This window comes from Carassius gibelio, chromosome B15 (genome assembly GCF_023724105.1).
Source record: "Carassius gibelio isolate Cgi1373 ecotype wild population from Czech Republic chromosome B15, carGib1.2-hapl.c, whole genome shotgun sequence".
Lineage (NCBI taxonomy): Eukaryota > Metazoa > Chordata > Actinopteri > Cypriniformes > Cyprinidae > Carassius > Carassius gibelio.
Genome location: NC_068410.1, coordinates 9312842 through 9328504, shown reverse-complemented (window position 1 = coordinate 9328504; position 15663 = coordinate 9312842). Strand labels below are relative to the sequence as shown.

The 15663-nt window shown below is 35.8% G+C and overlaps 4 protein-coding genes and 1 long non-coding RNA gene across 11 annotated transcripts in view; 1 reads left to right on the top strand and 4 right to left on the bottom strand.

Moving 5' to 3' along the window:
- LOC127972371 (32 kDa beta-galactoside-binding lectin) overlaps positions 1–1567 on the bottom strand; it is a 39264-nt gene extending 37697 nt beyond the window's left edge. The window contains exons 1-3 of the mRNA XM_052575828.1: positions 768–1567; positions 458–555; positions 162–369 (exon numbers count right to left, since the gene is read on the bottom strand). Coding sequence (XP_052431788.1) covers positions 162–369; positions 458–555; positions 768–797 — 336 coding nt within the window. The 5' untranslated portion in view covers positions 798–1567. The remainder of the gene's footprint in view (positions 1–161; positions 370–457; positions 556–767) is intronic.
- LOC127972372 (32 kDa beta-galactoside-binding lectin-like) overlaps positions 1–1709 on the bottom strand; it is a 39406-nt gene extending 37697 nt beyond the window's left edge. The window contains exon 1 of the mRNA XM_052575829.1: positions 1561–1709. The gene's annotated coding sequence lies outside the window, so the exon portion shown is untranslated. The remainder of the gene's footprint in view (positions 1–1560) is intronic.
- LOC127972374 (uncharacterized) overlaps positions 1–2335 on the top strand; it is a 36786-nt gene extending 34451 nt beyond the window's left edge. Inside the window, exon 3 of one of the 2 annotated variants that reach the window (XR_008157079.1) lies at positions 2202–2335. This is a non-coding gene — a long non-coding RNA (uncharacterized LOC127972374). Of the gene's footprint in view, positions 1–1826; positions 1963–2201 lie in introns of those variants that run through there. The other variant, XR_008157078.1, reaches the window with a different exon arrangement.
- A 1092-nt stretch (positions 2336–3427) lies between these two features.
- Positions 3428–7870, bottom strand: LOC127972370 (galectin-9). The gene is made up of 10 exons (XM_052575827.1): positions 7626–7870; positions 7114–7202; positions 6674–6878; positions 6408–6527; positions 5976–6005; positions 5055–5084; positions 4476–4505; positions 4189–4277; positions 3925–4081; positions 3428–3837 (listed from the first exon to the last, which is right to left on the bottom strand). Exons 1-10 carry the CDS (start codon positions 7659–7661, stop codon positions 3691–3693), a joined length of 933 nt encoding a protein of 310 aa, XP_052431787.1. The 5' UTR covers positions 7662–7870; the 3' UTR covers positions 3428–3690.
- A 3183-nt stretch (positions 7871–11053) lies between these two features.
- Positions 11054–15663, bottom strand: part of ksr1b (kinase suppressor of ras 1b) — a 36960-nt gene continuing 32350 nt past the window's right edge. For 5 of the 6 annotated variants that reach the window (XM_052576046.1, XM_052576047.1, XM_052576052.1 and 2 more), the window contains 7 exons: positions 14840–15237; positions 14177–14267; positions 13828–13961; positions 13594–13725; positions 13249–13390; positions 13027–13160; positions 11054–12076 (listed from right to left, as the gene is read on the bottom strand). In XM_052576046.1, coding sequence (XP_052432006.1) covers positions 11938–12076; positions 13027–13160; positions 13249–13390; positions 13594–13725; positions 13828–13961; positions 14177–14267; positions 14840–15237 — 1170 coding nt within the window. In that variant the 3' untranslated portion in view covers positions 11054–11937. Of the gene's footprint in view, positions 13161–13248; positions 13391–13593; positions 13726–13827; positions 13962–14176; positions 14268–14839; positions 15238–15663 lie in introns of all 6 variants that reach the window. The other variant, XM_052576049.1, reaches the window with a different exon arrangement.

Genomic DNA, 15663 nt, shown 5'->3' with positions numbered 1-15663 from the left:
GTCCTAGCAACTGTGAAGAAAAAAATAAAACAGCAAATTGGTAAAAGACGTAGTAATGAAAGAGGAGTCACTATCTTACCTGCCAGTCATGTTTGGAGCTTGACTGAATGTCATTTTGGGGGATTTTACAGCTAAATAAATGGCTTTTAAATAATAAATACCTCATATGCCTGTGCGGTGACAAGGATCTTGATGATGAACTGTTGGTCTTGGAGGAGAGGAGACATAGAAGTGGGTTGATCTGAGTCCCAGCTACCGTTTTGGAAGGTCTTGTACAGTATGTGTGGGTGATCATCCTCGAAGTGTGGGCTAATGCACAGAGCAGTTTTAGCAGAGGGATGAGTACCATCCTTGAGGCTGATATATGATCTGGAGAACACAATGAAAACTGTATACTAAACAAACAATGTCCATGGTAATATTCCGTCGTTTGAGATGAACATGAAAAAATACTCACTTGTGAGCATTTGACAAAATCTGTCCAATTATGACAATAGTCTTCCCTTCCTTCAAGCCCCCTGTGATTGGTATCCCTTGAGTAATTGCGGACTGTGTCTGAGATGTGAATACAGTAAGCATATTTATGCAATATTACATTGTAACCATGATAAATATCTGGGAAATAAAATAATAAAAGTACTCAATCTGACAAAACACCCAAAACATTGCTGCATACCTAAATCTCTAAACCCTTCATTACTACTGGTATGTGAACATGCTGACGTGAAGTATTTAGTAAAGAGTCTTATATTAAAAATGTTACGTACTGGTTTGTGAAAAATCTGAGAATCTGCCATTCTGCCAGTTCCTTCTTTTCTGCAGTCTCACTGCAAATCTTCAGCTGGGTATTCAAGACCAAGGTTGGAGCACCGAGGATGGTAAACCAAGGTGAATCGTCTTAATATAGCTGTGATTTTAAGACCGCCCATATATTATACAAATGCTATACACAATATTCTAGGTAGATATAGCTACCTGAAAATGACCTAGAAATATTTTCTACCAGTAAAATGCAAACAAGTATAAAGGGGAGATAACTATAGTCCAGAGACAGACATGTAGACTACTGTTGGCGTAACAGTGATAATATAACCAAAGAGATACATGAGAGTCTAAGAGCCACACATATCTAAGATAAACAGTGGAATATTTGTCCTTTTTAATAGATATACCTTTACTGGAAATTACCTAGAAATATCTGCCATAAAATGCAAACCTGTATAAGAGCAGATAAAATAAACCCTCAGGAATAAATTTGCAAAAGCTGTCATCCTTTTAAAAGGTAATAATGTGCCCCTTTTGATATGGAGCAATTGCATTAAGGAGAAAAATCCTCTAACGTTCTTCTAACATAAAAAATTAACATATCTGTAACCATGCTGCAATAAACCACCTCAATAATCTGAATTCATAAGACTGAATTCTCTTCTAATACTTAAGATTATCTATCAATGCACTATAAAAAATTATGGTGTGGCCACTGGTTAAGAAATGTTCATTGGAGCAGCAGCATCACAGAAAAACATGGAGACAAAAACAGCGCCCAGCTGGTGGAATGACCTCTTGAGTCTTTACTCATTTTCAAGGAACATCTAAAGACTCATCTTTTTCGCCAGCACTTAACCAACTAATACTAGCACTTTTCCTTCTTTTCAAAAAATAAAACCTTGCATTGCGTTCTGTACTAGACTAACTGAGACTTGTCATGGCACTTGTATACCGTTGTTGTTCTCTTGTTGACCTGACCGCTTCTATTGTTCTCATTTGTAAGTCGCTTTGGATAAAAGCGTCTACTAAATGATAAATGTAAATGTAAAAGGTGTCAGGTTCTCAGAGACTTCCAAACATGACCTCCACGTAATAAGAATCACAAGCTGAACTGTCATGAAGTGTAATGAAAGCATGAAAAAAAATGAGTTTAAATATCTCACCTATTGCATTTTCATATAATAATATTAGATAGCTGTTAAGTTGCTAATTTAGCAGTTAGCTGTTTAAAATAATTCAAATTAAGCAGATTTCTTCTGCCACCTTGAGATCAATCTAAATACAACGTCAACAGAAACCAGTCCCTATTTTGCTAATGTCAACAGCACTAAAATATTTAAATATTTTGTTCTTCACCCTCTGTCTGTAAAAATTACTTGTAGCACTTGTAACATTTAAAGATAAAATTGAACTTCTGATGAAAAGGCTTTTAGGTAGTTTTCTACTTCCATCTGGATTTATATGTAGATGTATATTTAGCAAAGTGCAAAAGACTGCAAAAGTTTAGACATATAGTATGTTATCATCAGCATAAGAGATTTGCCCCGTTGAATTTTGCAAACCAAATGAAAAGAAAGTGTATTTTTAACCATACATGTATTTGTGGACCCTAGATCCTTGTTAGACACACACAAAAATCAGCTGCAGCTGTCCATAAACTTCATTAATACAGACCTCTTCATGAGTTCATTGGTGCAGTGGAATAATTCTGCTTATATATGGTTATACCTTGAAAATTACCTATGTTGTCTGCCAGACAGCTAAATTGAAAACATAGATAAGAGCAGATATCATATATTCTTAGAGAAAAAGGTGAATAAAGGGTTAAATAAAGTAAAAAGGTGTACCATTTGAAAGGGCATAAAATAATAGAACAATATCAAAACCATTTAAATCCAAAAGAACAACAATACTAAGGAGCCATAAAAAATAATACTGATAAAAAATAACTCTCAAATGAGCGGTCTTGAATGTAGTAATAAAAAAAGTCTTCAAATCACAATCTCAATTAGCCCAGTTTTGTTCTTTTTGGTACTAGTTCTAAGAAATATTATTTTTGGTTCTCAGAAAATTCCCAAATAGAGCTTTAAAGGGTTAAGAATGTTTAATGTTACCTTAACATTAAATTTCAGGAAAAATTCTGCGACCATGCTGCAAATATTAGACCTACTTCAATAATCAGTAGATATTAAAGATCAAATTATTTTATGAATATGTAAGGTTTTCTGGAACACTAATCTTTCACTGTACTACTGAAAACTGCCTAGATCGTTATCAAAAGAGACAAAAACAAACAAAAAGAACCCTTCCCTACAGTGTTCTTTAAGTTTTTTTTCTTGGTTTTTTTTTTTTTCACGCAATGCTGCAAAAAATGCGAGATGCAAGCACAAAGTGCAAACACTTCTTCATATTTACAAAACTATATCATGTCCCAGTGGAGTGGAAAACACATTCTGTGTGAACCAGATCGAAAGAGGGGGAAAGCACAGAGGTATCAATTCCTTGTTTAGATTTCACCAAGCCTGTTCCTCAAAATAAATATACCACATGTGAGTTTTCAGTGAAAACCAGTTCAAGTTTGGTCAAAATCAGTGAGCGGGTCAGAAAAAAATAATAAAATTATAAAAAAAAAAATCAAATATGACCCACACGCTATGAGTTATTTCAGATCAATTTAAGATGCTTTAGCCTATAAGCATTATAAAAGCATTACATTTAGCATATCAGAGAAGTATGGTCCTCTTAATTCACCTTTGTTAAGCAATAATTAAGGATTTCATGTTGATTCAAAATAGCAAAATCACAGTGCTTTTCATGTTTACGGTCACCCATTTCTCCGTATTTGAAAGCAATTCTACTTTTCAATAATAAGCATTGCTTTCTCTTAAAAGTGATTTAAAAATGAAACATCACAGATTCCTGTTAAGCCTGCACAAAAGTCAGCTGCAGATCTCCGCAAATCTCCAAAATATCAATGTCAGTCAGATTTGTGTAGCGATGTTTGTAAGTGTGTGCTTGTTTGCCGTTGACAAACACATTGTAATGATGGGGTTCGCAGGAGATAGTGACCTGCAACACACACAAGTGATATTATTTTCAACTCACAACGACAGCATCAGTAAAGTAAAACATGTTCATGGATGTAAGTGTGTCTACCTGGAAAGGTTGTCCTTTTTGAAAGGGCAAGTCTCCAAACCGCTCCTCTGCACCCCACTGCTCCATCTGATTGGAGTTGCGCACAACCACGCTCTCATCGAAACGAGGATTGTAGTGCAGTGCAATCCCACTTCTGTGGCGCAGGTTAAAAATTATTCTAATGGAGGGAACAGAAGAAAAAGAAACAGATTTACATTTCTGTTTAAATATGTAACATTAGTTATAATCCAAATAACAGTGTGAGTCTGTCATCCGATGTCTGACCTGTTAGCATTGGGATTGATAACTCCATGGATGACAATGTTTTTGCCATGGTGAAGTCCACCGTTGATGACGGTTTTGTACGGGATAGTCTAAATGTAAGTCAAAATAAAAATAGATTTATAAATGAGTGTATTTTAAGTTATGTAATATTACTATTAAAAAATAATTAAAAAACTTGTGGAGTGTCACACTGAAAGCACAGATTCTCATATTTATCTGAATCTCTTCATGCATGACTTTCAGTTGTGTATGGTCATGTGATTATTTGTGATGGGAGTTGCTCTTACATAGTTAGGTGCAGCTGGGTATGCCGGGAACTGTGGGTAGATAAACAGTGTTTTTATCATTTCCTCATACAAGAAAAACATTTTTTATCTAAAAACTGTTACTGAAAGATATGGGAGACTGCAAATGTGACGCTTGATTAAATATCAGCACCTTAGTGAGCAATTTCGATACAACAGAATGGTAAAAAATAAATGATTCATTATTAACAGCGTCACAAATAAGAGCACTGTTAAGCACAGATAACACCGAACAAAGGTTTTCGAAATGCTCACACGGCCAACTAACTTAAACAGGAAGTTGTGTGTATTGACACTTGGCAGCGGTGAAGTAGGTGTCATTATTTTCTAGAACCGTAGTTGACACATTAACCCGGTCACATCAAATGAGGAAGAACAAGTACATTGTCTTTCTAATAGTCTCTTTCTCCAACATTTCATTTACATTATGTTTTAGGCCATTTAATGTCTGTAGAATCCTATTAGGGTGTTTTGGGGGTTTTGTAGAGCAACAATTATATCATAATGTTGATCACCATAAAGGTGTCACATGACATATTTCAAGATGTATTAAGCACTTACTCCACATCCTGGAGGTGCAGCATACTGGGGCTGTTGATGAAAGGAACAGCAGTTGTTTATGACAGGAAAACTGCAATAACGTCCTGACTTAAAGCTTCAGTCCGTAACTTTTTGCGCTTTAGCAATAAATAAACAGAAGTGGGTGCATCTTGCGAAAGAATATTGCACCAAGAGCTACTTCTCTCTGTTAATGTCTATGGCGAATCATGCAGGAACTGGGCTATTCCGCAGCAGTACCTATGATAAGATGATATACAAAATGCATTCAAAAGACATTGCAAATCTATGCTTGCTATTATAAAGTGCTGTTTATGAGTTTTTATCTCAAAAGTTATACACGGTATGTGATGATATCCATCTGTCTTACAGGTTCAGGGTGATAGGAGGTAAATAAGGCTGCAAATATATATGTCATATTACATTCAAAAATGTTATTTAAATAAACTGGGCCTAAAAGCATTCAGCTACCACACATACTGAATATTGCTTTAATGTGAAGAACTGCACTTGTGATCACTTAATAAATCCATTACAAAAGACATGGGCACAGACAAAAGTCTGCAATAACGTCCTGACTTAAAGCTTCAGTCCGTAACTTTTTGTGCTTTAGCAATAAATAAACAGAAGTGGGTGCATCTTGCGAAAGAATATTGCACCCAGAGCTACTTCTCTCTGTTAATGTCTATGGCGAATCATGCAGGAACTGGGCTATTCCGCAGCGGTACCTATCCGAACCAGTCTAAATAATCTGAATATAAACACTTATTATAGGTGTACTGTAGTGATTCAGTACAAGACAAAAACACTGTTTGGAAAACTGATTTCATGCTGTACTTTCTTATTACAGAATGTTTTTTTAATTTTGAACAAAAAAGTTAGGGACTGCAGATTTAATGTTTTTCAAACTGATTTTGCTCTCACCTGAAATGCTGCTTGAGGTGCTGTATAAGCCTAAAAAGATAAGATGATATACAAAATGAATTCAAAAGACATTGCAAATCTATGCTTGCTATTATAAAGTGCTGTTTATGAGTTTTTATCTCAAAAGTTATACACGGTATGAGATGATATCCATCTGTCTTACAGGTTCAGGGTGATAGGAGGTAAATAAGGCTGCAAATATATATATCATATTACATTCAAAAATGTTATTTAAATAAACTGGGCCTAAAAGCATTCAGCTACCACACATACTGAATATTGCTTTAATGTGAAGAACTGCACTTGTGATCACTTAATAAATCCATTACAAAAGACATGGGCACAGACAAAAGTCATTCCAAACTAGCTCAAAAGTTAAGTTATAGTCTGAGAAACGTTCTGCAGTGGCGACGCATGTATTTTAGTTCTCACCGCAGGATTCTGGAAGACAATAGAGTTCAACTCCACCATTCCATCCACCGAGATGATGTCCACATTAGAGAATGGAAAGCGGTGTCTATAGTCCATGAAGTGTCTCCCATTAGTAGATATCTAAAGAGAACCATCACAAAAGTCATTAATGAAAAGAGGTGAAATGCCTTTCAAATAATTAACTATTTATGGTTCTGCTGATTAGAAAGAAAGATGCAAATGGCTACTATTTAGAAACTTCAATTTTAGAGTCAGTGTCCTTGTACCTTGTATTCGTCCTGCTCAACGAGGATCTGGAGGGTGAATGTTTGGCCTTGGGGAAAGGGAGATTCATGTTTGCGCTCCTCTGAGCCCCAGTTCATGTTCTGGAAGCTGTTGAGCACTACATACCCAGCGCTCTCATAGCGTGGGTTAAAGTGCAGAGCAATATTAGCCCCGGAATGAGAACCACATTGAAGGTTCACATGAAATCTGCAGAACAAAAAGGAACGGGTAACAAGGAGAGTGTGATCGGTCTCATCTCATCTCTGATTTGATATGTTCTAAAATAATTGCAAGGCTCACGAAGTGACACCTGAACTGGTAAATAATTGTACTACTAAAAAATACATCAAGAGCACTTTTGCAGCACAATTTAAAGGTAACCAGCATATTGTGATTGCTCAACACTTTGAAAATGAGAATAAAACTCTTTCATGTTCCTCACCTGTTAGCCCCTGGTAAAACCCGTCCGCTCAAGATGATGCTCTTCCCATTCTGCAGGCCTCCCTGGATTTGACCGCTGAATGGGATTCTCTGTGTTGATGTAAAGAGTAATGTGACACAATCTGCATCTGCACTGAGGAGCTAATCCCCAATAATGTGAATCAATTATTAAATTGGCTTGTTTGATATACGAAATTGGGGAATGGATGTCATATGACGGTGTCATATGTAATATAACGGTGAAAATGATCATTTAGGCAAAAAAAAAAAAAAAAAAAAAGACAGAAAGCAAGGAGAGTAAAAAAAAAAAAGGACACCCCATCTTGGTCTACTTGTTGCATGAAGGAGTTTTAATTGTGCACATGCAAAACCAGATAACTTTGAATAATGGAGTTGCTAACTCAAAAAAGAGGAAGACAAAGGTAATAGCGAATAAAGGAGATATAATGATAAGGCATTGCTTATTATGACGCTTTATCATAATTCTTTGCAAAATAATAATCAGTCACTTACTGGGTTGTAAAACGGTGGTTGCTGATAAAAAGCCATTCTATCAGTTCTTACTTTCCTGCAGCTCTATAGTGTACGAGAGAACAAAAAGAAAGTGAGTCGTTCGACAAGCCACGCAGATTTAAGAACCCCCAACTGACGTCCGGTTTCCGTCGTAAAACACGTCAACGCTTGATCTCTCCAGAAGACTATGAACTTGGCCAATTTTCATTGGCTGTACATGGGCTTCTAAGTTTTGCTTTTCCTAACGTTTTTCAATGTAAACGTTAATTCACTGATCAAACCCAAACTGCTCTTTGAGGAGGAGGTTAGCTAAGACTATTGAATGTGGGAAACTGACTAATGAGGGAATTTGTCTCTTCTTTTACAACAATAAACTGAAACTGAAACTGAACATGATTGGTGTTAAATTCAAGCAGGGGTGTCAAGTTTTTGAAATCACTTAACTTTCTGGAAATTATGTGGCCAAGAAAATCAACAAACAGGAAGTACCTCTTGTAAAGTTCACTGAAATGACATTGACATAGGATTTAGACTAAATGAATGTTAAGGATTTAAATCTGTTATAAATAAAACAAATAAAAGCGATGTTCTAAATTGTTATCAAATTATATTTGCAATGAATTTAGACATCAGATTTTGCAATAATATTCTTAAAATGTATTAAGAATATTTTCTATTGAAAGAAATCTTTGTTGTCCCACTTTTGAAAATTATTTTGAAAAATTGGACATCATGTTTTGACGAATGTGGGACAGTCAAAAATACTATGCTATTCAATTGATAAAATGTGCATTAAGAAGGTTAAATGTCATACGTGTAATTTTGTAAATTTTGGGGGTTATAATGCAGCATTATTATTTGTTTTAAGATCCAGATTCACAATTTAGCGACTAGAGGACAATGGCGTCCTGGACCATTGACGGCTTATTTCTGTTATGAAGTCTTTAACTATTGCAATTTGATTAACACACACTTTTGTTTAATAACAGTTTCAAAGGCATTCAATGTTCCAAATTTGACATATTTTCAAAAATGGTTTATTAAATTATTTTGCTATAATCATTCAGTTTAATTTAAAAAAATGACTTAATTAGGTGGTTATTATTATTGTTTTAAATAATAAAATAATACATTATTTAAAAAAAATATAAGATTTCTGTTATAAAATTGTATTTAACATTCCATAAATGAACATATAGGTTACTCTCTCTCTCTATATATATATATTTATTTTTGACTTATGAAGACAACAAACACACTGTATGCCTACTAAATTAATTAAGCAAACATGGGTATGCACATTTAACCAGGAGTGTTAATTACTTTGTAAAAATGACTATTTATAAGCCAAAACAGTGTCCCAGATTTGAGCATGAGTTGTCCCACATTAGAAAATCCACAAATTCTTAAATGATTTGGCACAAGGAGCACTAATATATTTGCCATTTCCCCTTTAATTACAATTTCTGAAAAAATTCTTCTGATTTAGATAGGGTTATATAGGGTTGATATTTTGATGTAGTATCATTTTGGCTTCATATGGAAATATGATGCACAAGTCAAAATGGCTAAAAGTGCCCCACATCACCCTAATCCACCCTACGTAAAATAGACAGAAGATGGTTATTTTGGGGGAAGCAAGTTAAAACAGATAAGGTCACGTCTCACAAAGCGCTAAATATTTACTCTATTTTAGGAATATTTGTAGGCTATTTCCGAATAATCGACACTGCAGAAGCATTCTCCCGAAGTGCAAAATATAGGCTGTTAGGGGACTTGTTATCATTATTTACGGATAATCATCCTCTTATTCATACTAAATATGTAAAACAAATGGCATGTCAAGATGTCAACTATAGACGGTTTCAACGGCATCAACATAAACAAACGTTAATGCGCGTGAGCGCTTTTGTGGACCTAACTTAACTTCCGGTAGACTCCAAATAGAATCAATAACAACAGTCCCTCTAGAGTAGATATTTTTTGATAACAAACAAAATGTGTTTTCTGTGTGGATCAGGCGGACTTAATGAAAATGCAAATTCATTATTTGCCAGCAGGAGATGTTTTAAAGCATAGAAATAAAGCGCGAGAAATAGAGGTTTCCCCAGTAACAGCTGTAAACGAAGCAGAGCTGGTACGCTCACACGCTGCTTTATCACCCATATAACACGCAAATCTTCTTTCAGAAATACAGCGATATAAAAACACCTGTGCCTCGTTTTGATATTTAAACATAAATGTAAGGAATTATTATTAAACGTGAAGTACGTTACGTAATGTTACGTTACTCATGTTTATTTAACAAAGCCTTTTTGAAAATCGATCAGTTTTAAAATTGTGGCGAGTCTCCAAAAATAAATAAATGTATGGGAAACACATCCCGCAGCACAACCACCTGAGCCCAACTTCAGTCTACTCATCACCTTGGCTTTAACTGCGTTTGTAGATGGCACCGCAGCCAGACCGATATACACAACACAGACCGGAAGTTAACTTAGGTCCAGGCGCGTGGGCCCGATGAAACCGTCTATAACTTAATTCTAGAATGACTTGGGTGTTGCATACCCAAACTGAATATCTTGTCATTTTGAACTTAACCAAATTCTGTCTGAGACCTACCGCCTAGGAAAATCGCGTAGATCATCTTAACTCTTTGTAGCCTACTAGGAAAAGTAATTTTATGGCATACTTTCAGGAAACATTTTGTTAAACCAGATTACCAGCTGTTTTGTAAAATTTTTGTACAACCCAAGTCATGAGAGTATCAGAGAAAATATTCAAAGATGTACAGTAAAGGAGCAGTTTTGTGTCAAATTTCTTTTGTCCGTAAAATGTTTTAGAATTTAACCGTAGACAGATGTAAATAATAGGCTACTATACAAATACCATAGCCTCAGTACACAGACAATGGATTTTCTTTAATATTTCTTTCTGATACATACATTTTCTCAAGGTATTTTAAACTACAACATTAACAACTAAGGGTATGTTTGTTTATGAACAGGGTGAGTTTGCGAAAAATGTCTGTCAATTTACTAAAGTAGCCTACTAAATAGGTTAGTAGTAAATAAAAAATTGCCCTACTAAATTAAAAACAAAATGCAATTTCTGATATCAAATATAAAAAAAACTCTTACAGATTGTATATATACGTAATATGTACAACTGTAGAAAAGAAGCCTAGATTATATAGGCCTACCCCTGGTTTCATAGTCATGACTTATCTAGTCCCTAGAGTAAATATCTTAAAATATGTCAAAGCCATTGCCATCTCAAGATTCACAGCTGTAAGGTTTTCTTTTTCATTTTTTTTATTTTTTTATTAAGGCCTAGTCCTGGCTTGAGTTTAGACCCGGTGTGAAACCAGACTATAATGTTTTTTTTTTTTTTTTTTTGCCAACACTTTCATGAAACGGAAAACGGAAAATATTTCAAATGTTTTATTTATTTCTGCAAGGATAAAAGGACATTGTGTTTACAGACAAGTGGCTATAAGCTTTACAAAAATATTAATTCATAATTACATAACATTAAAACCGCAATCTCATTCTAGAAATGTACAAATTGTGTTCGACACACTTTGTTTATAAAGAGCTGTACAACAGGAGAAAAGTACCTTTTCAACAATTTTTCGATGGAAACATATAACATTTTGTACAAATAATATAAGAAATCTTAGCTGTACAATAAATAAAACAACAGTTCTCTATTCGAATTCCTTTAAATTGTCATGGGAACAGTCACTGCCATCTTCTCCAGCCTCTCATTGTTCAGAACACCACAAATAAATCACTCAAAACTCTACATGCACACTCTCACACACTTTCTCTCTCACACACGCACAAATTAAAACGAGAGGTATTCGATATTAAAAGTTCTTGAACATCATCCAGCTGGATCAAAATATTGTTTCATTATTTATGATATTACAAATAACTCATCAGGATCCATATTTTTGAAGATCTATATCCATCCCGGAAGGGAGGGCTCAGTAGGTCAGATTAGCATCCGGTAAATAATTATTCAGTTAAATCGTAATTTTGAGCAAATACATAGAATACGGAAGTCACTTTTTTTAAAGAATACAGGAGAAAGTTTGTGGACTGTAAAAGCTTAAGGTATGTCCTCAAAAGAGCAATGGAAATCAAATTCCATTCGAAATGGCAAAATGTGGCAAAGTCAACTAGCTCAGTAAAACAGCTGAAAGCCTATCTGCATTTTTTACATTTACAACTTTTCAGCTCATAACTTTGCTCAGTGTTAGAACCGGCAAAGATGGGACTACTATTAAAAATATTCTAAAAATGACTCAGTTGTTTTCTTTGAATGCAGTAGCCATGTTAATGTTAACAGCAGCTGTTGACAAACCATCGTATTTGTAGACATAGGGACAACGAGAGCGGAGGCCTGGACTGCAGTGCTCACGCAGACAGTGGTGATGCCATGCACTGAACATTCAGCCAATCAGAGAACAGAAGGAAGGAAAATACAGAGGAGAAAATAAAGTGACATGCGAAATATGAAGATATGGGAGAAGTTGTTGGTAAGAAGAAAGGTTGAGCCATCAAGATGGAGACAGGAACGGCCGATGACAGAGAGAGGGGATCACAAGTTTGGGCCATTTCCAGTGCGGAGAGAAACCCACCAGAAAAACAGCAGAGACAACATACACAAATATTTAAAAGAAAATTACAAAAGAAAATTCAGGGATTTCAACTGTACTGTACTTGTACTGATAAATAATAATAATAAATCATTTTAAATGATTTAATGTATTACATTATATAATCATATATTATCTAATTATTGTCATTAATATTATTTTAAATATATTATAAATTCAGAACCACTGTCTAACCATCGTTATTAAATATAAAAGGTGAATTCCTGACCACAGGCCAGATATTTGGGTCATATAAACATATTCAGAGTGTAACAGGCTAAATCAATAAGCACCTTCCCTCTGAACCAATCCTATTATCTGCTTCTATCTAGTAAATAATAAACGACAAATCACACAAATCTTCACACATCTGCAAACCAGACCAATCATTCATATAACAGCCAAAAACTTTGGTAGCAGAAAAACGCTCACAAGCTCACAGGCATACACTCTTTTGCATTACTGTCACTTATTGTTATTTTCCGCACTATAATATCAGGTTGGATCAAATATATAATGGTTGATTCCATGCACAGCATCCTTCTGACTCTCGTTACACTAAAAAAATCCAAAGGTGTTCAATTAAATAGGCTCAGAATAGAGACAAAAAAAACAAAACAAAAAAACAATACACAGGTCGGCTCCAAACGATCAGTTAGTTTTCATGCTCCCTAAACTACACCCTAAAAAAAGGGTGATCCACAGCATGCTAGCGTTCCAGACTAGGATACATACTCCTCAGACTTCCAGAAGTGGCCGGGGTGTGAGAGTCTGCGATTGAGCTTCGGCAGCTTCTCTAGTAAGTCTGACAGCTGAGTGAATGTGGGTCTGTCCTCAACCTTAAAGGACCAGCAGGCTGACAAGATCTCCTGCAGTGCCAATACAATGATCATGTTAATATTATTTTGTGTATATGTAATATTTTATATAATATATATATTCCAGGGCTGGATTTACCGTAACCTCCTTGCCCAAGCTTGTACCCTTCTGGGTCAGTAACATTCTGATGCCTTCTCCACTTCCCAGCTGATAGATCAGAACTTCAGTCGGTTGGTTAACAATAGGCCATTCTTTAGCCTGAAGTTCATACCAGATAGTGCTGTGAAAGAAACATTTAAAGTCAACTGATCAACTTCAGTGTTGGTGTGTGAAATATTGTAATTTGATTTTGATAAAGCCTTTACAATGAAGGACCAATTCGTTTTTTTAAGCAGAAATGAAACATTAACACCGAAACCAAATGTTTGCATAAGATGCCCTGTATATGTGTTGCAGATGTGGGAAAAGAGATGTGGTTTTTACCCAAATGCGTAAACATCAGCAGCTTTCGAAAAGGGCAGACAGTCTTCTTGGTTTCCTGGTACCATCTTTCGCACAATCTCTGGAGCCAGGTAATAGATCCACCCTCGTGGAAGCTTCAGTTCATTTTCCCGCCTACAAACAAACGCATAGAATAATGAAGTTCTTGACAAAGCAGTACTGTATAACAAGACTATTTTAGTTTTCTACCACTGGGGTACATTACATACACCCTACCTGTCCTCCTGGACCACTCCAGACATCCCAAACAGACCGAAATCGGTGATGACCACTTTGTTTGAATCGTAAAAAACATTCTTAGACTTTAAATCTTTGTGCACAATTCCTTTTGCATGGAGGTAACCCATTCCCTGCAAAAGGAAAAAGATACAAAACAAAACAAAACCATTGTTAATGTGATTTGAGTTAAAGAAGCCAAACTGATGATATAATGATTTTTTTAGCTGCTTTACCATTTTTACATTTTGACGATAGACTACAAAGACATTTTTTGGATAATAACATGCACTGATAAATCATTCATTCAATAAAGCCAAGAACAAGTATTATATGTGATGCTTCATACCTTTACAATTTCCTGAGCGATTTGTCTTATCTTGTTGATGTCAAGTTTAGAATCCCTGACAACCGAGTAGAGTGTCCGTCCTTTACAAAAGCTGCAGCAGGATCATAATACAAAAATACATTACAATCAAAACGCAAATGCTCCTATATATTATAACATACTACATACACATTCAAAACACACAGTACCATCCAAAGCAAGTTTTTTAATGTCTCTAATGTCTAAATGTCACACCAAGGTTGCATTTATTTGATAAGAAATACAGTAAAAACAGTAATATTGTGAAATATTACATTATAAAAAAAAAATACTTTTCTGTTTTAATATACTTTAAAATTCAATTAATTGAATGCAATGAATTTTCAGCAGTGAATTACTCCAGTCTTCAGTGTTACATAATCCTACAGAAATTGTTCTAAAATGCTTATTTGGTCCTTTAAAAGCATTTATGATTATTACCAGCTGTCCTGCTTAATATTTTTGTGGAAACAATGACACATTTTTTTCAGGATGGTGATTTTATTCAGTATTAATTTAAAACAGAAATCTTCTGTAAATGTCTTCACTGTCACTTTTGATTAATTAAATGCATCCTTGCTGAATACAAAATATCAATTTCTTTAAATGAATGACACAACACTGAGTGTGATAAAAGAGGTGAACCTGGTGATAATGGCCAGATGAGGCGGGTTCATGCAGGCCCCCATAAACAGCACCACGTTCTCGTGTCGCGTCTGCCGGTAGTTCATCACCTCCTTCTTGAACAGCTTCAGGTGCTCCTGGTTGTTACCATCAATCTCTAACAAGCGAACAGCCACCTCTCCATGCCAGCGGCCCCTGCACACCTTCCCCCAGCGGCCTTTACCGATCAGCTCTCCGAGCTCCAGCTGCTCGAAAGGCACATCCCACTCCTGCAGGTAAACGCTGGTCTGGCTGGCCTTACGCCTTATGTGGTCCTTCCAGTAGCCCCTGCAGTTGGGCAGGTCATCCACTTCATCCCCTTCACTTTCATCATCCGAACCTTCCTGATCCTGACCGTCATTCCCTTGCTGCTCCTCGTCCTGAATGAGAAGAAGAATAACCAATTTAGACAATTCTAGGGCTAAATGTATATTTAATATTCACATAATCCTAAATCAGTTTCGATTTTGCACACACAGCAGTGAACACACACACACACAATGAACACACATTCAGAGCAGTGGGCAGCCATTTATGCTGTGGCGGTTGGGTGCCTTACTCAAGGGCACCTCAGTCGTGGTATTGCCGGCCCGAGACTCAAACCGACAACCCTAGGGTTAGGAGTCAAACTCTCTAACCACTAGGCCACGACTACCAAAGCCAACTGTTAAGAGGCACTGCTGGGAAAAAATTTAAATTGCTTCAGTACTGTCTTTTAGAGGTCAGGGTCACTACCTTACAACACTGACCACACAAAACCATGTGAACAGCATGATAAACTGAAAATGTTGCCCAGAAATACTTTC